The 25,427-nt window shown below is 40.8% G+C and overlaps 1 protein-coding gene across 1 annotated transcript in view; it reads left to right on the top strand.

Annotated features, from left to right (window-relative positions):
• Nucleotides 1–2,052: 2,052 nt before the first annotated feature.
• The window catches only part of LOC132984900 (protein eva-1 homolog A), a 91,649-nt gene continuing 68,274 nt past the window's right edge, over nucleotides 2,053–25,427 (top strand). The window contains exons 1-2 of the mRNA XM_061051931.1: nucleotides 2,053–2,372; nucleotides 24,625–24,848. Coding sequence (XP_060907914.1) covers nucleotides 2,264–2,372; nucleotides 24,625–24,848 — 333 coding nt within the window. The 5' untranslated portion in view covers nucleotides 2,053–2,263. The remainder of the gene's footprint in view (nucleotides 2,373–24,624; nucleotides 24,849–25,427) is intronic.

Raw genomic sequence — 25,427 nt, 5'->3', positions numbered from 1 at the left:
AACGTGAGAGAAACGCGATTTTACCCGCATCTGCAATGCAGTCAAGTGTCCACGAGATGGCGTAACTGTGTCGTGAATCATAATCAGCCTTACTGTCCGGTTATGAGTTCACAGTCGACATACATGAACACGAGTCCCCCCCCCACTTCGATTCTCTTGAACCAATTCAAAAAAATAATGTATTTAAAAGTTAAGTGTTAAAGGGTAGGCACTGCAAATTGTTCATGAATGAATGATTATTTGAATGCATTAATGTGTGTGTGTGTGTGGGGGGGGGGGGGGGGGGGGGGATTCCTTACACATTTTTGACTATTTGTTCAATATTTACAATATTACATGATGAAATTCATTGTTATTGTTTAATTTAAACTGCATTGTGTTTTTCAGGATGTTACACAAAGTTGTAGCTATTTTAAGTTGTTACAAACTTACCAGCATTGTACACTTATATAGCCTATAGTCAAATTCTTTCAATATCTTTTTGTTATGCCATGGCACATATTTTATTTTTATTTAACCTTTATTTAACCAGGAAAAAGTCTCATTGAGATTAAAAATCTCTTTTACAAGAGCGTCCATGGCCAAGACAGGCAGCAGCACAATTACAGGGTTTCAGACATAAAACACTTAACAACAATGAACATAAATACAGGAATCACAAAAAGAACCATTCATCAGAATCTGTCATCAGCAACAAAGCGATCAAAAAGGGGCAATACGAGTTATCTAAAACATCTACAATCAGATATTTCTGCCTCCAGATCATTAAGACAACCTTTAAAAAACATTCAAGGAAACCAGCTCCCGAAGATTTAAAGTATCTTGCAACCGATTCCAGGAAGAGGGAGCAACATACTTGAACGCCCTTTTTCCTAATTCGGTACGGGCTTTAGGGATGGTTAGAAGGTGTAAATCCTGCGAGTGAAGATGGTAACTTCCATTACTTTTTTGAAGTATATACAGTACTTGTGTAATTAAGACAGTGTGCAGGAGTTTGCTTGCAGTTTTCGATGGACTCAATCTTCTCTTAGACCTTTCTTGTAAAAAGACATAGTTAAAACTTTTAGTTGCCTACTTTCTGATAGTGTTGATCAGTAAATTTTAAAATGCATAGTATCAGCAATTTCTGAAGGAGAAGATTTTTAACAATCTTAATTGAAGGTTTTTTTTTGTGTAATGGATGTGTGGGCCCCTCTTTTCACAGGGCCCAGAAATCCATGGTGACGCCCCCTGACTATAAGTGAAAGTCCATGATGACATGTAGCCTCTATGTTAAACAACATACATGATTTGACCCTGATTTGGATGCCACTCTGCTCTTATCAGTACCAACCCCCGAAATGCCATTATCAAATGAAATGAAATCTAATGAAATCAAAGGCCTCAACTTGTTGCATTAGAGTCATGAACCTGACTGTTGCCTTCAATATACTTTCATCATGAGACATTCTGCTCATGGTGTTTTTTTGGACAAGTGAGCTTCTCACAATATAGAGAACATGTTTTAGATAGCCCATAAATATGGAGTTTATGATGGTATTGATATAAGTTTATCGATTGATAATGATAATAGGACTGTACACACCAAAGTCAAATCATCCATTAGTTCTATTCGGTGGTTTTAAACTAAATGAAATAGGCTATCAAAAGTTTTTTTTTTTTAACCAGTTGACAGTTTTTAGTTCTTACAGGCTACTGTGTTGTAAACCTACATGTAAAATATTGACTTTCTTATCCGTCTGGTGAATACAAATTTGAGCTGCTCGCTATTGCATCTGAAATGCAATGGAAATATTAAAACACGTGGGAAACAATTAGGCTATAGTTACGCAGAACAGCATGGCTACTTGAGAAGTTGAGGCAGCATGTAGGCCTACTGAAGTCATTTTCAACATAAAACATAATACAGAAAGTTGATTTAGGGGGGTTATTTGCCCCCTTGCGTTTGCCTGGTAAGTAGCCTAACTCAGGGTCTTTGAGACCATGCAGGGCAGCGGCGGTATCCCAGGTGGGCTGCCTGCTTCCTCAACACAACACAACACGCAGATAGCAGTGCTCTCACAGAGCAGCAGCAGTGCACTGCTCCAGTGTGGAGGAACCTCGACCCCCGGGCTCTCTCACAGCGGCGTGCTGCTTTGTGGCAGGAGGATGAGGGGAGAAGAGTAGAAACATGGGAGCTAACATCTCCTGAAACCCAAATGCTGCCGCTTCTGTTGGACTTTCTAATGCTCCGGAGAGAGCCCAAAACTTCGAGGTTTCAAGGATGTTCTTCTCAGATGGGACTCTCTCAGCCGTCACTTATGCGCTCCTGTTGGGAATAACGTGTCTGTCGGTGCTCTGCGACCGCACCAAGGGAGCTTCAGATTTTTCAGGTTGGTTTTCCGTATCGTTATCGTTTTTGCAGGACTAGTGTGTAAGCTTCCCCCCCAAGCTTTAAAAATCCAACATGCTCAGGGGGAACCAGCACTTTGTTTAATTCCGCTGGTGCATACACGCATATTTCTTAACACGTGAGGAGATTGGAAATGCGAGTGTGCCATAAACTTTTTGAGCACAAGTCTTTAAAATAATCGTAGGATAGCTGAGTTGATTTTTTTTTTTTTTTTTTTTTGGAAGTGTGTCACATCAACTTCTCCTTTCAGGACGGCCCGTGCCTGTGACGTGCTCCAGCATGCACGCTCAAATGTTTGCTCCATAAACCGTCTGGAAGACAACTTAAAGACGCGGAAAAGACCCGTATGGTGCTTATCTGTTGGCCAATTCTGACACAGTTCGCGAAGAGTGACCCACATAGGGCACTTCAAACAACCTGCTTCTGCTTTACGAAAGCCATGTGCACTACGATAGGGATTATGAGTTGGTTTATCAACTGCTAGACATATCCCATTGATGCACTTGAGATAAGGGGGACAATGTGGTTAATGTGTCACTAGATGGAAGCTATTGTCTTGACCCGTGCTGTCATTACTTAAGATTTACAACTATAGAGAATAAAGGAACTATAGAGCAGTATTTTATGATTCAGTAAAGGTATAGGCTACATCCGTGCCTGCAACCTGCCAATTACCCCTAGGTTTATGTGCAGTCCTGTGTGACTGATTCTGCAGTGCAGTGCTCATGTACCTGTCCACCAAAGGCAGCACATTACTTAAACTAATGAGTTATTCTGTGTTACATTATGGGCTATTGAGCAGTGGTGAGCCCAAGGGCGAGCCTGCAGGTTTTGTTTACGGTGCCATAAAACAGGAAGGAAGCTTTGTGTCGGTGTTAATTGGCCTCTAATGGGTCTAATGGTTGGAAGCGAGCAAGCTAACACTGTGGGGAAAGGTGCTAAAGAGCAGATGTATGTTGCATGCTCCTGTGTGTGTGTAACTGTGTGTGCAATGTGTCCAACCTAATGGGCTGCTAAAGATCCTGGTGCAGTGAAGGCTGTTAACAAGGTTCATTTGAGTAATTGCCACGCATGTTCTGTGGTTGTTGTTTTTTTTTGGATATAAATACTTTGTCACAGTACATCAAATTGTGGTTAATTAAGCAAAAAAGATACAGGACCCGGTGCCAGGTTTCTGCTGCTTGGGGTATGTTTACTAAAATGGGTTTGCTCAAATGCTGTATTAGAGAGGACTTAGCCTAATTTGTTTAAAAATGTGGCGCAAAATTCTTCCGAGAGTTTACCCCTGGACTTTTAGGGAGCTTATTGTTAACTTCGCCCCTTAGCAGGAAACAAGGAACAAGTCTTTGAGATTTCTAACTATTGCTTATACCCTTGAGAAGAGATTGATTTAAAAACATACATAATTTCAGCACTGTGGGTGTGAAAATATGGCTACTGTTGTTGTATGGAATGGCTCGTTGTAAAAGAGCTGAGTCCAAGAAACAAGCTACGCTAACATTAGCAGTATCTCAGCGAGCAAACTCTCCTGTATGCTAGAGAAAACACTGATTTCTATCATGAAACTGCTTTTATTTGTGATTTCAGTGACTTAATACAGCTTTAAAATGCTAACTATCTTGCTAGCATTATGTCCTCTGCTCGTAGGCCTACTGCATTAGCCTATTGTTTTTTTCTAACGTAACATGATAATTTAGCCTACCATGAATTAGTTCTTCTTTGATGCTCTTAAACAAAAACTATCGAAGACAGAAATTATTTCTTAGCTGAACTTGTGATTTCATTGATTATCAGAATGATGGTACTCGCAAATCCTTACCACGTTTGATACAGTGTCAGAGGAACTTCCTGTAGCGTTATTCAAACCTCTCTATTGGGGCTCATGTTTGATGAACATGCTCCTGAGATCAGGTTGTTATCCAGAAGGAATGCCAGCGTCGGGTCCCAAGATGCAGTTCTGTTTTGTTGCTTTTTACAGAAGTGCTGAGCAGGCATCCCTGTGAATGAAAAGATGAGAAAGGGGGCTGTGTCAGAATACCACAGGGACAAAGACCTCCTTCAGTCCTCACATTCTTGACCAGCTGGAGTATCCCTGGAGACTGAGAGAGAGAGAGAGAGAGACAGAGGGGTTTGATTGACAGGTGGTGCCAAGGTGGAGGGTGACAGAAGTGGTGGCTTTAGATCAAACATCTGTCAGTCAGAAGGCTGGTATTGTGATGTTGGACAATCTGGTCACATCAATGAAGATCCTCCACAGTGGTGAAGGAACCAACTGTTGATTTCAAGAGAAATATTGATGGCAGAACAATATTTTATAATTTTCTCATGTGTTTTTTTTATTTTATTGCATGTGTAGTGTCACATTTGGGGCATTTTGACATCTGGAGTAATGTCAGTATCAAATTTCATTGCAGTAAGGAAAACAAACATAGTTGGTAGGTAATTTAATTGTGTGTCATCCTCTGTCATCATCCTCTATTATAAAGCTGCTTCAACAGCTAATTAGAGGTATGGAGTGAGCTGAGCAACACTTAAAAGCCCCCAGGTGAAGAAAGCTAGCAAGGCAGCTAATTCATGCTATTTGTTTTGCAAGCTGTCAGTACTTTTCTGTGGTTCTTCTTCACAGAACTTACACACAAACTTTAATGTGTCCTCTCCTGCATAAGCTTTGGATAGCTCTTCTGGTGACTGTTCGTTACAGACATTTACATTGATGTAAAGTCCCACTGTTTTCTCACATTTTACAGACCAAATGAGTAAGTAAGAAGCTGAAATCTTATTGTATTATTATTGCTTATCTGTCTTCCGGATGCAGATGTTACCTGGCAAACTCTCTGACACTGCTGACGGGTTACAGTGAAGCAACTTTTCTTTTCTTTTCTCTGCAATAAAAACCCCAAAGGCAAAAACCCCTATTTAACCTCAGTCAATGGGATGTGAGGCTGTTGAGGGGCCATGGGGTCAACTGAGGTCAAACCATAGTGACTGTGAGTGTGTGGTTAGGGGGAGTTATCATCCATCTTGTTCTATGTTCCCCTTTGTTCCCCTCATCACACATGTTGAACGCTGTGGGGTAAGGTTGAATGAAAGTCAACACAACAACAGTTTTAGGTCATGAATTCCAATTGAGTTCAGAGGAGGATTGAGATGTTTATGTATGAGCTTTTTAATTCAACACGTCCCTATGTTTTACATTTATTTCTCCTTCAGATTCTAAATTGAGGAAATCATTAGAACCATTTATACAAATGACAATTTGAACTGCAGGCTCAGTGTTGCTGTTAAAACAGTTTGCAGTCAGTGTAAAATGTTGAATAGGCTGTACACCTAAATAACTCATGGAGAGAAATGGAAAGTTGTGATCAGTTTAATCACGATTTGAATAATCATTATCATCTCTTAAACTATGTCTTTACAGAACTACTTTACAAACTGCTTTTTGTTTATCTGTAGATTTTACCATTGTTATAAACCACGTCATTTGTTGTGTACATTTTGATTCTTCCATTATCTGACAGACCATTTTTGTTTTAACGTTTCATAAACATATATTGGTCAGACGCTCTGCAGCCATGTTTGTTTTCCCCTGTTGGCCAGGATGAAGATACTGTAGTTGTTTGAATTAACGTGTAGAAAAAAGGAACCCAAAGGTGTCTGCCCACCCTTATATATAATGTGTTGAAGAAGTTTTCAACATCAAAGCTGTCAGCAACTTTTTTGATGAACTATGAACCAATGGCAACACTTGATGTTATAAATTACTACATTTCCTTGTATTTTTAACTAATGGAGACAATGCATTATACACTTCATTGATGGAAACTATGGTCGTGGAAAGCAGACAAATGGAAGCTCATGTTTTTTTTTCTCAGGAAGCTGCGTCTAATCCACCTCCAGATTTTCATCCAACTTGATTCAGGTCAGATCGATTAAAACCTTTTTATTTTTGCAGTGGGCAGGTTTTGTTGCCATTGGGCCATTCTTTGTGAAACAAGCAAGATGGCATCCACTTATGACGAACTCTTGCAGTCCACCATGGCTTTACCTTTAGAAGGCAAGGGCTGATAATTTACATAACCTTCAAATGGAAAGTCTTGGCTATCCATCACGTCATGTCAAATGTCTACTTGTTATATTGACCTAGAAGCCATAGCATTTGGGAACTACCTAGCCTAGCAGCTACGGCACATATTTGTTTGGTGAGATTGGTTGTAGTATCCAGAGGTATTTTCAGCAGTTGAGATCATTTTGAAGTAAAAAACTGAAGAGTGCACAACTGGAGGGTCTTTTGTTGGCAGACTTGACCATTAATAAAAAATAAAAAAAACTAGGTTCACTATCCTCTCATTGTGTGGTGTAAAAGTTATCTGAGCTTGATACTGTTAAGGTGACAGATAAGCTACCAATTGTCAAGTTCTCTAAGCTGCGTGACATTGCAGCCAAACACACACAGACACACAAATCCGCCTATGCTATTACCCCATGGGCTACTGGATTAGTATACTCCTTACTGCATACCCCCACACTTCCACAGAAACACACCCCTTCACCTATAACTGAGTGCTGCTCCAGGGTCCTCAAATTATAATCCTCACGGATTTTGGAGTGGCCAGGGGTAAGGGTAGCACGCTGAGTCCCCGGCTCTCCTCTATGAGCCCCCTTCCCCCCCCTCCCCGTCTAGCTCCCCTGCCTTCTTGCCCCTCCACCAACTTGCAGCCTCTGCTCCTCCCCAGGGCTTGCCTGATCACTGTTTCTGTGTGCACCAGGTGAGCTCTGTCTAAACAAATCCTGCCTCCCTCTTGTTTTGTCTACTGCGGTGGAGGCAGGCGGCAAGGCGGACAGCGAGGGCCTGGCACAAGGCTGCTTTTCTCTCTGGCTGAATAGAGGGGGGGGGGGGGGGGTGTTGCTTTTCAAGGAACCGTTGTTGTGTATAAGTTCTCAAAGGAGTGAATTGTCAAGAGATTTTTGATTTATGGCATCATGCTGTCAAAACACAGAGCTGTTGGTGACAATAAGGGATTGAATTTCATATCAAGTATTGTTTTGCTAGGAAGTGAATAAAAAAAAAGTGAATTAAGTCTTTGATCTGTTATATTTTACTCATTTAACTTCTAAAATGTATGTTAAAGACAGGATGCATGTTTCAGAAGTATTTGTTTGGGGCTTGAAAGCATTATATCAACTCTGAATCTAGTTTTATAATCCACTTACAAAGTCTAAATCCGTTTCAATCCATTGAGGTGTTGCTTTCATAACAACAAAGAAAACAAGGCTAAAGCCATCTTAAAAATTAAGATCAACAGCCACTGACATTCAAATGACTAACAGGCTTTTTGTACACTGCTCTTTATCAACAAAAAGATTAGATACACCAGCATATATGTCATTCTACCAAATTCTGATGGTAGGGCTCTGACCCAAGGTAGTTGAAATCTAGATTACATGTTTCAAGGTAAAACATGTATTTGATAAACTAACAGGGAACAATCAATGTTGCACAACAGCTAACATTAGCATTCAAACAACCATTAGCTAATTTTATGCTAACTTTTATGTACATTGCTCTATTTCCAAACAGAAAACTAAGTATAAGCTATTGTCTTCTGATATTGGTCAGTGAAAATCTAAAGTACATGCTATAGTCAACCGCCCACAAGCGCAAAGTCTCAACATTAGCTTTGAACAAATTCCTAGCTTACGTTACCCTGACTGTTTTTTTTTTCAAATTGTTCTTTGATATCAAAAGTGTAAGGCACAGATTAAGTCCATTCACCATATTCAGATAGCAGCCATTGTCCTTAGATATTGAATAGTAAAAATCCAATAGGGAATATTTTAAGATTAAACACCGTTTTTGAACAAATAGCTAAGTCAGAACAGCTAACATTAGCATTCAGCCATTTCATGAGCGACATTACTGTTAGCAAGAAATTACACCTTCTGCCACTGTTAGGTATTAATTGGGTTAATGCTAGTAGTTGGTAGTTAACAGTAATGATATAATTTGTAAATGAAATATGTTGTTTGGACTTGAAAAGGGCGCGATGTCATCGTCTTTTCATTTACGGCTAATTTTGGAAGCAGTGAAAATATATCTTTGTGTTTTTCTCTGTTGTTACAGTTTGCAAGCTTGAACACAGTACAGCATTATAAAGGGACCAGCAAGATGTCAGAGAAAATAGAAGCCATGGGAAAATTATTGATAAGAAGCTTTGTTTTGTGTGAGATTAATCAATCCGTTATCAGAAACCAATCATCATAAGGTCATTTAAAATTGATGGGAGTTGAGGCAGAGGTTTGCCTGGCATTATGTTACAGAATAGCATGTCTAGTATGCTAAGAATGTTTGGCTGAGACTTAAAATATTTATCTGTGTGTGTGTGTAGTGTGACGAAATATAAATAGCTCTGCGATGCTTTTTATGTATTGAAATGTAAATCCCATCTATAAAGTCTTTGCCCATTAATCTAAGACACATTTGAAGTTAAAGAGCCTTTCTGTTGGAGAGAGGTTGGAGATGTAGATAACTTCTAGATGTGTGTGCCTCTGTACACAGTTATGGCAGAGTGTGTGGGTTGTGTGTGTTATTTAAGGTGGAAGTCTGGCATGGTACAACATGATAGCAATGAACAACATGACCTACTGTCTACGTATCTCCGCCTGGATACAAAAAGTTCATAAGCAAACACACACACACACATGAAGCAGAGGTTGACATCATGTTGGGAAACAACAATGTGGTGTTGGTGATGAGAGACGGGTGTTAACAAGAGGAAACAACTCGTGCTTGTTGTTAATAAGATCAGTATGAGGAAAATAAAAAAACAGACACCACACAACGCAATAAAACACAAGATTTTAAAATCATACACCCTTATGGAGTGATTAAAAGAGGAATTCTGTTGGGGAAAAATATGCTTCACAACTTGAACTGTTTTTTAAATGAATCAAGTTTCTTTCTGCTTTTGTACTATAACACTGTGCTGGAGGAAATTCCTGTGTAAAAGGACAAAGCATTGAATACATAAGTATTGACAAGATTAATGAGAAAATGTGTTCAAAGGAGACATACCATCAAAGGCAAACTCTGCATGTCAGGTCCTGGCAATTAATGTGCATCTGTCAAAATATGTTTCTGTCTTGCTGCCTTTGTGTGGGAAAAGATCACATCCTGACTGAGGTAATGCTTGATAAATGATTCGACCGCTGTTGGGGCAATTTACACCAGATTAATTACTGCTATGTCATTCAGGGCCTGGTATCTGTCAAAGAAAGGATTCAGACTCGATAGGCAAACAGTTTTGTAATCAGTGAAGGTTTTGTAGGATGCGGATTAATAGACATGAATCTGTGCAGCTTCACTGAACATGTTACTTTTAAATCCAACACTTATTAAACCTTCTAAATGAAACTGATCCTTTACATAAAAAAACCCTCACAAGATGACTCAGGTTTTATTGCAGAAACAATTTAAGTCAGAGTAATATCCCTGTGTGCGACCTGTGTCAAAGGTTCTACTCACTATACCTGAAGTGGATCATATCTGAGGCTTTCAAACTTTACCACCTTTTGTTGCTTTTGCCCAATTTGTTTGGCTCATTTAAGCATGTTCAAAATTGGTATTTAAAATTCTAGCAATCCTGACAGGGAAAAGGTCATTGTTTCACTAGATGTTGATACAAAAAAATGTCTGTCCTGAGTCACTGCTGACACTTATCACAAAATTTGATTAGGATTTAGTAACTAACAGCAGGAAATTAACTCAAATAGCCCATTTTAACAAGTTAAATACGTTCAGAATGGGGAATGGAAACAAAGTAAAAGACATTTATTCAAATGTCTTTTACATCATGAAAATGCTAAAAGCAAAGACAGGCTGTGCATTGCCACTAAAATTAAACTGTTACATTCAATATTAACATTTTTGCTAGTACTTATGAAGTGCTAAGTTCTATAGCTTTTTATGACAGGACAACAAACTTGTAATTAGTGCTGAAATGAAGTTGTATATACAGTACATCAAAATTCTAGGAGGAATGTCAGACTCTGCTGCAAAGCAAGAAAACGAGCCAAAACGTCTCGAAACATATTCATCAGAGTAAGTGAAGAAGAGTTGAACACAAGTGTGTTTTGCTTGTGTCATACTGTGTGAAGTGAGCGACACACACATTAAGTAACCCCCGATAACACTACAGTATAAGATGTCTCTTTTTCAGAATCGAATAAACTGAACACCCATACTTTCTCAGAAAACACTTTACAGTAATGGAATGTTGACTGAGGGATTACGTTGGCATTTGTCCAAAACAAAAATCACTATCATTTCTGTGAGAGTAGATGTCACGTTTTTTAAAACTGCGTCTGTCTCGAACATGATTTTGGGGTGAAACTCCCAAATTAAACCCAGGCTGCTCTAAAAATGACCTCGCAGGCAGTGGGGGGGAACTAACTACCGTCTGAACAAACCTGCATGTCTTAATCAAGACTTATAATCAGCAGAAAAACTGCTCAACCACTCAGCCTTTAATTGGATAACCATTATTTTGCATAGATTTTTGTTTATCTCTAAAAACACCCAAACAGAAGTTGAATGGCTGTATAGTAATAACTGTTATTGGGGAGAGAAGACGGGGGCTAAGATGTATATGTAGACATTGCAGGTGTGTGTTTGCACTTGTCTTCCCAGACTGTGGGGGAGGTGAGAGGAGCTCCAAAGAAAACACAGGGAGATGTGTGAAGAAGATTCTTGAGTGACACTGTGGCATTGTTGCATGCTGCTGCATATGGCAGAGCTATCTGTACGTCTCTGTTTAGGCAACAATTGTGTTATTAATTAAGCCTCGTCATTTGTTATACTCTGAACAGGACGCTCATGGGGAATCAGATAAGTAGCAATACCTGCAGCTACAAGTACAGAGGGTTTCACCAGCCAGGGTAACGATGAAACCGAGCCGAAGAAAAACAGAAACAAGTGTTGAGAAAGAGAGCGGCGGGTGTGTGCAGCGGCAATTATCTCCTCGTGTCCACCCGAATGTTGAATTATGTGCTCAATGAGATGGGTGACGCACACTCTTATGTACATGTGCAAAAAGCAGCACACACACCTTTCCCGCTCCTGGATCCCACAGAATGTAAACCATGCTTTGATGTCCCCCTCTGTCTCCTTTTTTTTTTTTCTGTCTTTCCCTGTGTTTCCTGAGAGCTGATTTATGTTTGCTTTAGGAGGCAGCATGGCCGCCTTGATCTGCTTTCTTTTTTGTTCTTTCTCCATCCTTCAATCCCCTTTTTTAACTCGTGTATGAGAGGAGGGAAAAGAACATTAGTTATTTTGGATTGATTAAACCCCCAGAGGCAAAAAGAGAGAGAGAGAGAAAGGGAGACAGACAGAGAGAGAGAGAGAGAGAGATGGAGAGGTAGAGAGGTGGGGCACAGAAGGGCCAGTCTGAACAAGGAGGCATTGTGTAGCCCCCCAACTGTGTCGGACTGACAGTCTGCATTACAGCACGCTACAGCAGCCCGCTCCCCAAAGCACTGCTAATCTGTTGCTTACTTGCCCCTCTGGCTCGCTCAGGTAAGGGGGGGAGGGAAATATTTTTCTTGTGTTTTTTTTTCCACATTGAGGCCAAAATCAATTGTCATATGTTTATACTCCATTTAAGTCGTTTTCAGCATGGGGTCTTTGTACAAGTAAAGTTGAGTTTGCATATAAACGTAATAATGAATGGCTCAAAATATATTATTCAAACCATTTCTGATATCTGTACCTCTTTGATTATTGTTCAGATCCTGAGCTGTAGACTGATTATGATGTATAATTTCTAGCTTCATGGTATTGATTGTTTGAACCATTGAGGCATACTGAGACTGCGAATAATGCACAATAGGACGATTTCTAGCGGGTATGATGTTAACTGTTCAGTATAGCACGTTAGCATGCCATTATGTGCTAATAAGCACCAAACACAAGGCATAGCTAAGGCTCATAGGATAAGCTTAAAGTCAGGGGATCACAAGAGTTATCTCAACTAATCCTCGGGGGGATGTGAATATTTGAACCAAATCTTAATGGTGAACTTGTTGAGATATTACAAATATAACTTCATTGTGCTTCATAATGAGGGAAAGACGCTGGGAATAAAGTTTGTTCAAGTATTTTATCTGGATAAGAGAAAACTCACCAGGCTAGCAAATGTATTTTATAGTACTGCTCAGCTATTGACAGGAACAAAAATATAATATTTGATGATAGATGCTTTAGTGTAAGTTTTAGCACAGCAACGTTTTTCCTGTGTAGCAGCAGGCATGGTAGAGATTAGGGTTGAACACTTTGCAGACAAAACCTTTAACCCAAGGAGACCCCAGTTGGTTGGTAGCTAAAAGAGCAAGCTCTCTGTTTGACTCTGAATGAATGGAGCAAGGTAAGCTTCCACTTTAAGTCTGGTCATTCCTGTAGATCAGTCTGGGTTTGTTGTAAATGGAAGTAGATCTCCCTGCTAAGTCCCATTGGACATGCTGCAGACGGCTTTTCACTCCCTCAGCTCCTCAGGACTTGTTCTATTGCTTGTTTTCACAGAACAGCCCCCCCAATACGCTTTTAATTCCCCTGAAAGCTCAGCCTTTCACTGCCCACCCACTCCCACCTTTTTTTTTTTTTTTTTTTTTTTAAGGAAATACTTCTCCTCTCTTCACAGCGCATGCTTGGACCTTGGTTGAGGTATGCTGTCTTGCTGTTATTGCATTTAAACTAATGAGTGTTTTTTTTCAGGGGGTTTAGTGGGATTTTGATAACAAAAGAAAGTTGTTACAGAGCGGCCGGCTATACTGGGGAGAGTCAGGACAGCCAAGTTGTAAATGTGGAAGTTAAGATTGTTAATTTATGGAATTAAATTATATTTGGTGAGCTGTATATATGGGCTAAATTGGATTTTTCTATTAAAATTCTTGTACTTTTTCCAATGCACAGCAAAAACCCTGACCAGTGTTAGCCACTGTGATTTGATTCACCTTCAGATTTCTTTTTACCATGGTCATTTCTACTCTTACACAGAAATAGCAGCTAATCTCACAGATATTTCTGTACCTTCTGGCATAACAGAGAACCCCTCAAAAACATGACTTTTCACATTCAAAGTTCAACCAAACTGGTGGTCATGGTACAAACCTGCATGTCTTTACATTACAATATCCCAGAGACTCCTTTAACCCTTTTCACACATACGGAAATCTCCTGAAAAACTCCGGAGATTTGGCTACCCGGAGATTCTTTAGGCTATGTGTGAACGCAAACAGCCGCATTTTTCGCACAGACTTTACCCGGATGTTTATATGCGGCCGCATATACTCCGGAGAGTTTCAATTTGAGCCAATGGAAAGAGAATGACGTTTATATACAGTGACCAGTTAAAGTGTCTGGACGCGACCTCTACCATCTAACCCGTGCACGTAATTAAACGGCTGCATTATGTTTTCTGTTCGTCAGTATGTTGTTCTCCGCTCTTTTGTGGACGTTGTCATTCCATTGGATTACACATAGCATTGATATAAAGGCAAATATTCTCATTATAGCATCGTGTAGCGGACTCTGTTGCTTCAGCCGCTACTTATGCGTTGTTTTTTTTACAAAGACCTCGGGAAATCCCCCGCGGCCCCTCCCCTCTGACAGGGAAAGTCCCCCCGCTGTGAGGAGCATATGTGAACGGCTAGCTCGGGAGAATCTCCGGAGAAGTCCTCCTGTAAATATCTAGATATTATCCGGAGTGCATATGCGAAATCGGCTTTTGTTTCAGTATTTGGTGCCCATCGAGGAATAAAGAGGATGATGTCAGAAGAAAAGTTGAAAAAAAGTACTTTTTTCTTAGGCATTTTTAATTCTCAGCAACCATCATTTTTATGTAGTTATTCCGCTATTGCAGCAATGCAGCCGCACACCTTCACAATCCCTGCCCAACTCTGACAAAAACTGCACATTAGCGAAAAATATTAGTGAAAAGAAACAGTTCCTTTATCGTTCCTTTGTCCAAGCTGACGTTTCTAAAGCCTTAGGCTACCACTGACCCACCCAACAATCAACCTAATGATAAGCGGTGAGGAACGACTGAAGAGAGATACATCTGTCGTTCAGTTAGTGACAATAAAGCTCACACACTGCTGCATCTGTCTGCTGTCTGCTGCACTGTTGGTTGGTGAAGAGGCAGTCTGGCTGCCACCCACCTCTCCCAGGCCGTAAAAGTGACCATTAAAATGACTGATTCCTCTCCCCTTCCCATCTTTCTGTGTCTCCATTTTTTTGTCACCCACATCCTCTGTGGGTGTCTGGAACATGCAGCCGAACACCTTGTGTCCCATCCCACCAATGATAAGAAACACACAACACACTCTCTCACCTATTGAACTGTGACCCCGGAGGGTCGTAAGGGGAGGCACGTGCTAACAGAGGTCATGGGAGGGTTTGGGTGGGACCAGTGTTTGGTTTTTGGGGGATCCCTAGGGTAGACTTAGCGGCCACTTTCCAACTGAGAGGCCGTCATCAGGCCTGGCAGATGTTATATAGTCTGTCACCCCCCCCCCCCCCCCCAGGATGAGATTTAGACAACAGACCCACAGGTGGACGTCTTCCCTTTGTCTGTTGGAGATAGCTAACTCCGATAAACTGAAATATAGACCACAGACTTGTTTGACTGAGTTAGTTTAACTCAACAACATATAGGCTTCCCTTGGTTTTTTCTTTAAGCTATAAGCGTTAACTGTGGATTTGAGTCATGGCTAAAAGGGGTTGGGAACAAATAGAAGATGATGCTCTCCTCCTGAACATGAATTCTATTTTTCGCCTGATATCTGTCTAACCACATCACATCCCTCCGGTTCTCTACCAGCCCTTTCCTTTCCTTTCAGGTCAAACATCTGTCTTTTTCTGGAAACGACTAGAGAAAACATTCTGATAACATTTAATCTATTTGCAACTTTCATTTGAATAATAAAAAAAAAAAATAGCTGCATAATTTCTCATGGGCTGGGATGTTTCCTAAATTATCTGGAAATCTGTTTTTTCTGACGAAAAGAAGAAAGAAGGAAGTTGGCCCACAAGACTTTAATTGTCCGGGGGTCGCCAGCAGCCTAGTGGTTATAGTGCACATGCCGATGTACAGAGGCTATAGTCCACTGACCTGGGACTCATTACCCACTCTATGGGCAGCCATGAGCCGTCTTGGATGTTTTTGTTCTTGTACTGTTTGTGCCTATAGTCCAAACTAATGTAACCAGGGTATGTTAGCTGATGGCTAACTACACAGATATATTGAAGAGTAAAGTATAAGGAAAATTTGATGGACCTCCATAACCTTTAGTTCTTATATTTGTGCCGATAGTACCAATCACATGCCTTAACATTATATCTTTCATTTCAAAGTGTGGCAGGATCAGTTTCAGCCCAGTTTCCGTAGGAATTGTAGCCATATTAAAAGATTCTGATGACATCATGATGCTCAATGCTAAAACATGAGGTTTGAAGAGAGGGAGAATTCAGTCAGGGCGAGAAAGTGTGGATGTGGGATGGACGTGGAGATCATCCAATTCTTCTGCAGGAGACAAAATTACCCTCTTGTTACAGTTTCCTTTTATCTACTGTAATCAGCTATAATGTACAATACTGCAGCTTCTGCATATGACAAAGCAGCAAAAAAATAAAATAAAGAAGGAAGTATTTGCTGAATAATGGGCTTCTGCATAATCTGGGAATTTTGAGATTCTCTTCTGGCAGAATTTTCTGTTTTGTGTCCACCTACAAGTTGAATAAGAGCCACCCAGAGATCCAAAGATCAACCCTTTGAAACTTACCTTTATTATGTCACTACAGCAGGATCTCTGCATGTATCTAATCCACGGTGAAGCTCAAATATTCAGATGGGCTTTCAGTTGCAATAAAGGAAAAAATATGAAGAAATGGATCACTGGAGAACATAAGGCTACAACACCCAAAACCCACCTTAGGCCCTTGGAGACAGCTGCTGATGGACTCATTTGTCTTTGTGTGAACAAATAAACGAGTTATGTTAAGGAAAGCTTGGGGCTGGAGAGGGTGTATTACCAGTATGTTTTTTGTTTGTGTCCAGCGAGTTTAATTATGTGCCTCTGTGGGTTTCTGTGTGATTATGTGTTTATGTGTGTCTGTGTGTGTAGGTGTTAGAAAGATAAACCATCCCAGGGAGGAGGAGGAGGAGAGGACCGGGAGCGAGTGGTGTGTTTGTGTTTGTGTCTACGGTTTTATTGACCTCAGCTGCTCAGGCTCCGGCCTCTGTCTGTGTCGGTGTATGTGTGTGTGTGTGTGTGTTTGTTTGGGCCAGGGAGGGGAGGGAAATGTAAACAAGTCTGCCTCTCAAATTAAGAGAAATCACCTCAGGAAATTGTTACACACCATATCATTAGAGGAGACCATGTGGTGATTTTAAAAACAGATAGTATAAACATGCAGACCCTCATCTTGTGTCAAAAACGAAGCATGTCCATGCATCAGTGAACAAAATCTAAACATGCGAGTGTGTTTAGATTTACATCTGTGCAAACTGATGACAGACAGAAAAAAGGTGAGGATATAAAAATACAGACTAATTATTGATGCTAAAGTCAGAATGACAAATCAGTATTTACTCCAATTTCAAATTTTAATTTACTCTTGCATGGTCATGTTTTTTTAATTTTGCAATATTCCCAATTCTATCAACTCAACTCAAGTTAAGTCTGAAGATCGTGTGAATCATGCAGGTTTTTTTTTTCCATTTTGTAAACGGGGGGAATACTCTGAGAGGTGATTTGAATATGTGTTGTTTAGGTCCTCAGACCCTCATGTGAGTAAGCCCCTTCAGCTGACAGCCCCCACCCACTCAGTAACTGTAGTGTACGGTGTGTGTGTGTGTAGGTTAACGTGTTCAGTAAGTATTCTAGGAAGTCTGCACTTTACACTGTATAGCAGCCGTCGCGTGGTGCCCATTAGTGCTGTCAACACAGCACTTGCACTGCAGATCATCAGCATGCTGAGGTTGACTTCAAGATATAAACTAACAAATCAGCTCCCTAAATAAGGACATCCGTCTGGCTGGAATAGGTCTCTTCAGAGTACCTAGAAATTTGTTGTGAAAAACAGCTCATTCAGCACTTTAAGTCAAAGCCCTTATGTTCAAAATCTAATAGTATCTCTGAGCTCTACAAAATCTTAAAACATTTTAAGCTCATTGTTTAGATTATATTAGTCAAAATGTTTTGGTTTACTCTTACTAGAGCTGTGGGGTAATTGTTTTCAAAATATGGGAAAAAAAATTTAGTTTTTAAAAATTATATATTTTTTTACACATTTCATTGATAAAAACAATTATGATCACGATGATAAGACCATAATACACAAATGAATTGACAATAATGAATATTGTTCACTTCAGCCAAAATGTTAATAGATTTAATTGACCTTGTGTTCAGCTTTAAGCAGTAACTAACATTACATTTCCCTTGTCAAACAATTTGACCCTCATCCTATCTGCCTCAGCAGGATTGTAATTGCTTTGCTCGAACAAGCCGTCGACTTTAATCACAGTTTGATGTAAATCTAGCTCAACCTGATTGGGGCGTATTCAGAACAGTAAATCCCCCAACCCAGCCCTCCTCAGTTAGAAGAGAGAAATAGTCAAACAAACAAAGTACTAAGGTCATGATCAAAACCAATGAGAGGGTTTTCAGAGCCATTAAGGGCGCACTCTCACTAGGCTATCCGTACCGTGCCCAAGCACCCTTCACCCCTGAAGTCCAGTTTTCTCGCTTGGAAGAGGTGTGCTTCAGCATGGTACAGTTCATACACGAGCACGCCGCTCCATAGAACCCAACGATTACTGCCTTTCATATTGAGAAATCCTACAGTGCGGAAGCGGACCCGACAGCTCCTCTCTACTATTTTTTTCAGTGTTCCCCCTACCATTATATATTTATATATATATATATTTTTTTTTAAGATTTATTTTTGGGCTTTTTGTGCCTTTTATTGTAGAGATATGATAGTGGATAGAGTCGGAAATCAGGGAAAGAAGTCATTTAAGGATACCTTTCCGATAGAAAAGGACAGCTGTCATTAAAAGTAACACATGAACACCAAGATTCCTTCAAGTGTTTGTGTCGGCAGTGTGAGTGCAGGCCTGCGGGGGGATGGGGAGGGGGGGACAACTGTGCTTAATCACGGTACGTGACAACTTTGCTAGTGTGAGTGCGCCCTGAGACACCCTGTATTACTTCTGATGTGAACTAACAGACAGATAGGTGCTAACATTTCCTGATAACAAATATCCATCAAATATTTACGTGCTGTGCACAAAATTCCAAGCTGGTGTACAATTTTTCAAATTCATGCACACAATCTTAGACTGTTTCACTCAACACTTATTACAGCACTGGAAAGAACTTTCAACGAGCCACCCACCAACAGTGCTTGAGTAGTTCAAATCTAATCCCGCTCTGACTTATGACAAATCTACCTACTTAGTTTATAGCCTAATATCTCTGTGCTCTTTTGCTGCCCTGTTCTGCAGTGTGATTAGTATGAAACTAGGCTAATCCAAAACGTGACTATAGTAGCAAGACTAATGTACTGTAAGACGAGGAATGCAGTGTATTTGAGGAATGCAACTCAAATCTACACTGGCTTAGCAGTGAGGACTGTACTTGGCACATTCACAGCGGTGGTCGCTTGTAGCTTTGCTTTGAGATTCATTTTTGTTTTATATCTTTTGTGGCATCTGAGTGAACTTTTGCTAATTTTTCTTCTTGGGTTTGACATTTCGTTTCATGTAAGCACACCTTATCAACCAACTCATGTTTGGTATACTCAAAGTTTTAAGCTCTGAAGAGGTCAGTGCAGTTTATGATTTAGAACCAGTGGTTTATCTAAAAGTCATGCCCTGCTCTAGGCCCATGTACCGCCTGTGTGGGTTTTTAAGAAAAGTAATTACTACAGGGCATAAAGCCACCGGCTCGGGCCTTTTGGACTTCAGCTGCCACATCCTGTGAGAACTTTTTAAAGATCTGTCTTTATTTTCTCTGTACAGCTCTTTTTCCTCATGACAAGTATTTTTTCATTCCCTTCTTGGTCCAATTAAAACTACCACCCTCATTATTTTTTGAGTTGAATAACCTGATTATATAGTAGATGCCTTTTTGGATCCAGTCAGCCTTCATCTGCCACTTTCCTTTCCTGTCAGTCATCTCCTCTTATTCTTTTCAACATCTCCTTCTTCCCCCTTCATCGTCTCCACCAGCCTCCTCTTGAGCGTTGCCAGAGCACGGCCTGCCTCCGTCTTTAAGGGAAACCTCCACGCCCCCCCATAATCACCACATAAAGGGAATTCCTTCTCCAGCAGCAGGCCTGCAGCTTTGGATCTTTGAAATTTTGATGGTTCGATGGCTATAATTTGCTTAAAATAACAGCAATAAAAGGTACAAAGCTGTAAATGCCTAAATACCTAATGTATCAAGATGAAACAGGATGCAGCCTTTGATTTTGTAGCTTTCAAGATTGTATTGGGTTACTATGGAATGCTTTTTGGTTATTGCAGATACATATGCATAGTGCATCTTGGTTATCACTAAATCACAAAACAGGCACTTTCTTGGCTTTAACTAAGCTACAGAGTAATCTCCTGATATCCTGCAACATAATACATTCTTTCTCAATGCAAGAGGCTTTACAAACAAAGCAAAGTAAGTTTAATGAGTAAGCAGCTGAATAATAAGCAGCCCCGAGCCTGAGATATTATAACATGTCCGTTATAGTTCATGCGGCAGTGCATTGTTCAGTCTGCTCAGCCAATTGGAGAAGGCGGCATCTTTCAAACAAAAGGTGAAATCCCTTAGCGTGAGTGACAGACAAGACTCTCTCTCTCGTTCTCTCTCTATCTCTTTTGCTCCACTCGTACTTTGCAGACACTCAAAACCTTAACACAGGTGACCACAAGAAAGGTTTGAGTTTCCACGCAGCCGTTTGTGAATGAAACGACAACATTACACCAGAGACTCCTGCATCGAAGGCAACTCCTACACACAAGATAAACTTTGTTTTTCTATATTTACACTCACTTTGCTGCAGAATTCTCATCAGTATGTGAGCTGCACCAGGTTGCAAGTAGTAATGATTCCCATGGAGAACCTTCTCCAGCAGCAGTCCTTTTTTTTTCCCCCTGTGGCATGTTGACACAACACAGCAGGCTTCACTAATCTCCATCATACCTGATCCCCTCCATTGCTGGGTCAGATTGAAGGGTCATCACATGACCGCAGATGAGGAGCTACCAATCATAAGGGCCTCTGATTTCTGGCTTTACAATTAGCTGAGAGACTGTGTTTGTAGTTGAAATGTGAGAATTTGTAACTCCTGATAGGTTAAGTCCCATCATATGACAAGACACCATCTGTTAGATACAAAAGGCAGTCATCTGCAAACATGTTGATGACAAATCCATGTACTGCCTGAGCCGAGATTAAATGGACTTTACAGGGCATTTCACGGCGAGAGCAACCTGTTTGTACACGACCGGCACAGCGACCGCATCATCCTGTCTTTTTAAAGGCCGTATAAACAAACCAGCAGACATAATAGTGCGCCGCTTTTGTTAAGAGAAAGGGCAGACAGGTAGTTAAGGAAGAAGTCTGTCCCCACATGAGAAAAAAAAAAGGAGGAGAAGGAGAGACGCCTGGGTGTTCCTCCAGCATTGTTCGGCCTTCTGCCTCTGAGGGACACCTGTCATTGGCTGGGCGGTTTACACAGGTGCCTTTAACCCCGCCTGATTTGTTCGGCCTTGAAAAGGAGGCTTCAGTCAACAGGTAGCGTGAAGGGAACAATAGCGAACGTCCTGAAGGAGAGAGAGAGAGAGACAGAGGAGTGAGTGGGAGGAGGGTGGGATGAAGAAAACACACCTGAGGGTTTGTGTGAGATAATCTGTTTGCCTTTTACTCACAGTCCCACTTTGAAGGCTGGAGGAAGGCGTATCAGGCTGTTGCTCAACCATCTCAAGAAACCCCTCCTCCGTCCTAAGAGGTTGAACTGCTTGAATTCAAACATCTCCCCTCAGTCCTCTCCGTTTCACCCTCTTCCTAACCTCTGCTAGGTTTCCGTGGTTACGGGACTCGGTTAACTTAAGGGCGGCACAAACTCGTGGTCTCTCATGGCACTGGCCCTCTGCCAAGGACCAGCCTTAATAATGTGATACTGTTACACCAACAACCACACACCCAGGCCTCCAGAGCCGAGCAGAGAGGCTTGTTCCTGCCACGCTGTTTGTGTTGACGTTTTGTGTGTGTGTGTGTGTGTGTGTGTGTGTGTGTGTGTGTGTGTGTGTGTGTGTGTGTGTGTGTGTGTGTGTGTGTGTGTGTGTGTGTGTGTGTGTGTGTGTGTGTGTGTGTGTGTGGGGGGTCTGGCTGCCAGGGGAAATGCCAAGATCTCTCTCACCCTGTGTGGAATGTGGCAGGCAGAGCAGACAAAAGTGTGAATGAAAGATTATTTTTTGAGTGGAAGAAACTTAAAGCACAGAAAATGATACATTTCATTTAAATTGTAATAGTGATGCCAGAAGTTTCCTTTTCATGACAGAAAGAAAAGACCGTACCTTCTGTGGTGCCATCCTGCTGCCTCTCAGTCAGGGATTCTTAGATGTGCATTGTTACATTTGTTATTCCTGTACTTTGTTGGTTTTTGCTTATTGATTCGTTGTTTTTGAGTCCATTGGCTTGAAGTTGTTTCCTGTGATTGAATTGGATCGTATGTGGATCGTTTTTGGCAAATAGGGCACGAAAATGGTGGTGTGTAACAAATTAGGTCTCGCCTGCGACTTAAATTTATATCGATGGGTGTCCCCTTAGTTTTGTGTTGACATTAACGTATTTGGCCCTAGTTTGTTAATAGATTAGTCATGTTGTTGTTGTTGCAGTTTTACTGTGCCTGTACCCGTTAAAGCCACAAACCTAAATGTCCTCATTACATTTTTTAAATATTTAAAAACCAAGCTGCAGCACCAACAACTGCTTTGGTTTGCTTTTCTTATAATAATGGTCTGTGGCATGCAAATGATCTCTAAATAAACCTAAAATAGCTTCTCTTGTGCACCTGCTCTCCATTTTCACAACCCAGCTACAGGTGTAGAGCTGTTACAGAGCGCTTTGGTGGTATAATAACCATCCGTATTTAGAGAGCTGACCTTTCAAACGCCTGAGAATGTCTCTTGTTTCCCTTCCTCCTTTTAACTGTGGCCATGGTGATAAGAGGACAGTGTGTGTGTGTGTGTTGTGTGTGTGTGTGTGTACGTGCTTGCTTGCTGTTGTGCATGTTAGCTAACACTGGTTATTTCCTCTTGCCTACCTAACCAAATAAAGGTAATTGAACTGCGGTGTGTCCACTTTGAGAGCGTGTGTGTGTTGACTTATCTGGAAATGTGTTTGCAGAGCACTTAGAGGGAAGCTTGGGGAAGTTGTTTTGTGATTTTGGCCTTTTATGAAGTTTGATTTTTTACTCAATAATTTAATGGAATCGTCACAGTTTAAGTTTGCTATGCAGTCTTGTCTTTATAAGTGTCGATTTTTGGGATTAGAGCAAATCTACAAAGTTCATAAGGTTAGAGGCTAAGCTAAGACAAAGCAAAGTGTTTGTTTCTCCTCTTTTCCAGCCAGCACATAAATGCTCAAAATACAGCACCTCCAGAAACACATTATATGACAGTTGCCAAGGTATCAGCTATCTCCTTTATCTGTTTCTTTCTCCCACGCAGGAATGTTAATGGCAGCTTTTGTGATGGCTTCACTTATCCTATGTGACTGACAGGCTGACTGGCAGAGACCCTTAATGGGAAAGTAGGTTTAGCTGAGAGACTTCCATCGAGGGAGCCTCTGAGGTTAAATTAGAGTTCAATTGGTGCTTGTTCCATTAAATGGTTTATGTAACGTCTCTATTCATTGTCTTGATACCAGCTGGTTTGTTTGTGGCAAGCAAACATGTTTACTAGCTAGCTATTAACATGCTAACAGCAATTTAGCCTGGAGAGCTGCCGCATATTGAAAAGAGAGAGGTACAGCCTGACATCTTGGTAAATGTTAGGTCTTATTAACAACTTATCACACTAACAGAACCATATGGCTTTAATGTAATTCGTAGAAAAAAGTAAGCTAACTGTCAAACAAATAACAAATCACAGAGCTGGCTTTCCCTCAAATGTGTGGTTGAGAAAGAGTCCAGTAAGTTGGCATGTGTGGGCTTTATCCTACTCTTATAGTGTAATAATGTCAGGCTTTGGAAGTCATCCTCGGCAGGTATTTTTCAATATCAAACACAGGAGTATATTCTTCAGCCATGACCTGAGGGCTGACGCTAACAGCTACATGAGCTAAAGCTTTACCCTCTCCGTGTTGTTGTGGTATTTTCAGGCCTGGAGGCGTCTTTTGGATGTAAGCAGTGATCTGTCAGGGCTTGCCGATATGCAGCACCAACAAATGTCCATGGAAACCCTGCATTATTGAACACAACAGATCACAAGACTGGAGAATGCTACCTACTTGCTCTGCAGGCTATATGATAGTAGCATAGATAAAATGGTTATTTAGCTTACAGCTTTAGGGCTGCCAAACATTTCAATAATCAGTTGTAAAGACCTGGGTAGACTGGTATTTTATCAGTGTAGTATCAAAACATGGATTTAGCAATGTTATTTTTAACTAAGAAATGCAGAAGCTACAATATATCAGTCAAGATATGAACAGAGTCCTAAACAGTATTTCAGTTTTTATTAGTCAAATGTTTTTTTTTGTTTTGTTTTGTTTTACCAGAAGCTGAATTAACATCTTCCTCTCCAAAACAAATGGACAAGTGATGAGTTACAGTAAATACTGGCTTTAGCAGTTTTATGTAAAAATCTGTCTTTCAGCTGACACATCCCTCCCGCTTTGGTGGATAGCTAAGCTGATGCTAACTTCAAAGCTTTAGCTAACTAAAATCCTTCATTTGGTTATATAAACAATGCTGACATAATTCAAAACACGAGTAGTTGGCTTGTATTATTTTAGTGTTTAGTCAGTGAATATACTGCAATTACATGGATAAGTTGTGCAAATTTAGCTTGAGGCTACAATATGTGATATAAGGAAATCAATCATATTTAGTGCATGCAATGATAATCACAGCTTTTGAGGTAACATCTGCTTCTGCAATTTCTGTCTGATAGGTTATCTGTCCAAAGTGTTGAGAAACTACACCGAGCAGGCCTGTGACGGAGACTTCTTATCTGTTCGCTGCCCACCCCGCACAACCATCACCGTCCAATCAGCTTTTTATGGAAGGAAGGGAGCCTCGGACCCGCAACAGTGTCCGCAGACATACCAGGCCCTCCTAAGATCTTACAACGCTCAGGAGGATGACCGTTATTGCTCTGTGTCCACTGCACTACAGGTGAATCCTACATTGTTTTGTATCAGAAAATTATAACTTTGTTCACTTGTTTTCTTTTTTCCAAAGCTTCTCTACATATCTTTTAAATTCATCCCCGGTGTCCTCATGTCTGCCAGACCTGGATCTCTCTCAGTTTTGGCACTCCTCCCATTGTTAACCCACTCTCCAAACACATACACATCCTCAGTTTTAGACTGCAGACCCTCCAGAGATAAAGAGTTTTGTAAAATGCTCAAATTGGCCAGGGGTTGTATGCAGAACACAGATTATGTAATGCTTTGTTAGGATGTTTTCCGGCAAATTACACTCTCTAAAGAGGAAGCCAGCTCGTATGTTCCTTTGGCACAAAGCGATTTCATGGGGTCTTTGCCTTTGCATCCTCTCCTAAATTGGGATGCTGCTGGACCAGAACCCCCTGCTCTGCAGCACCAATACAAACACACACAAACACATCCTGTTCAGCATTCATTGGGCTGTTTGGGTGTATTCTTAGCCCGTCTGCCTTCTAGCATTGAACGCCCTCGGTTTCCATTATAGCCAGCACAGCCATGAATGCACAGACACAGAGAGAGCATTGTG

Source organism: Labrus mixtus, chromosome 12, assembly GCF_963584025.1.
Source record: "Labrus mixtus chromosome 12, fLabMix1.1, whole genome shotgun sequence".
In the NCBI taxonomy this organism is placed as follows: Eukaryota; Metazoa; Chordata; class Actinopteri; order Labriformes; family Labridae; genus Labrus; species Labrus mixtus.
Note: the sequence above shows the minus strand (reverse complement) of the source record. Positions and strands in the feature narration are given on the sequence as shown.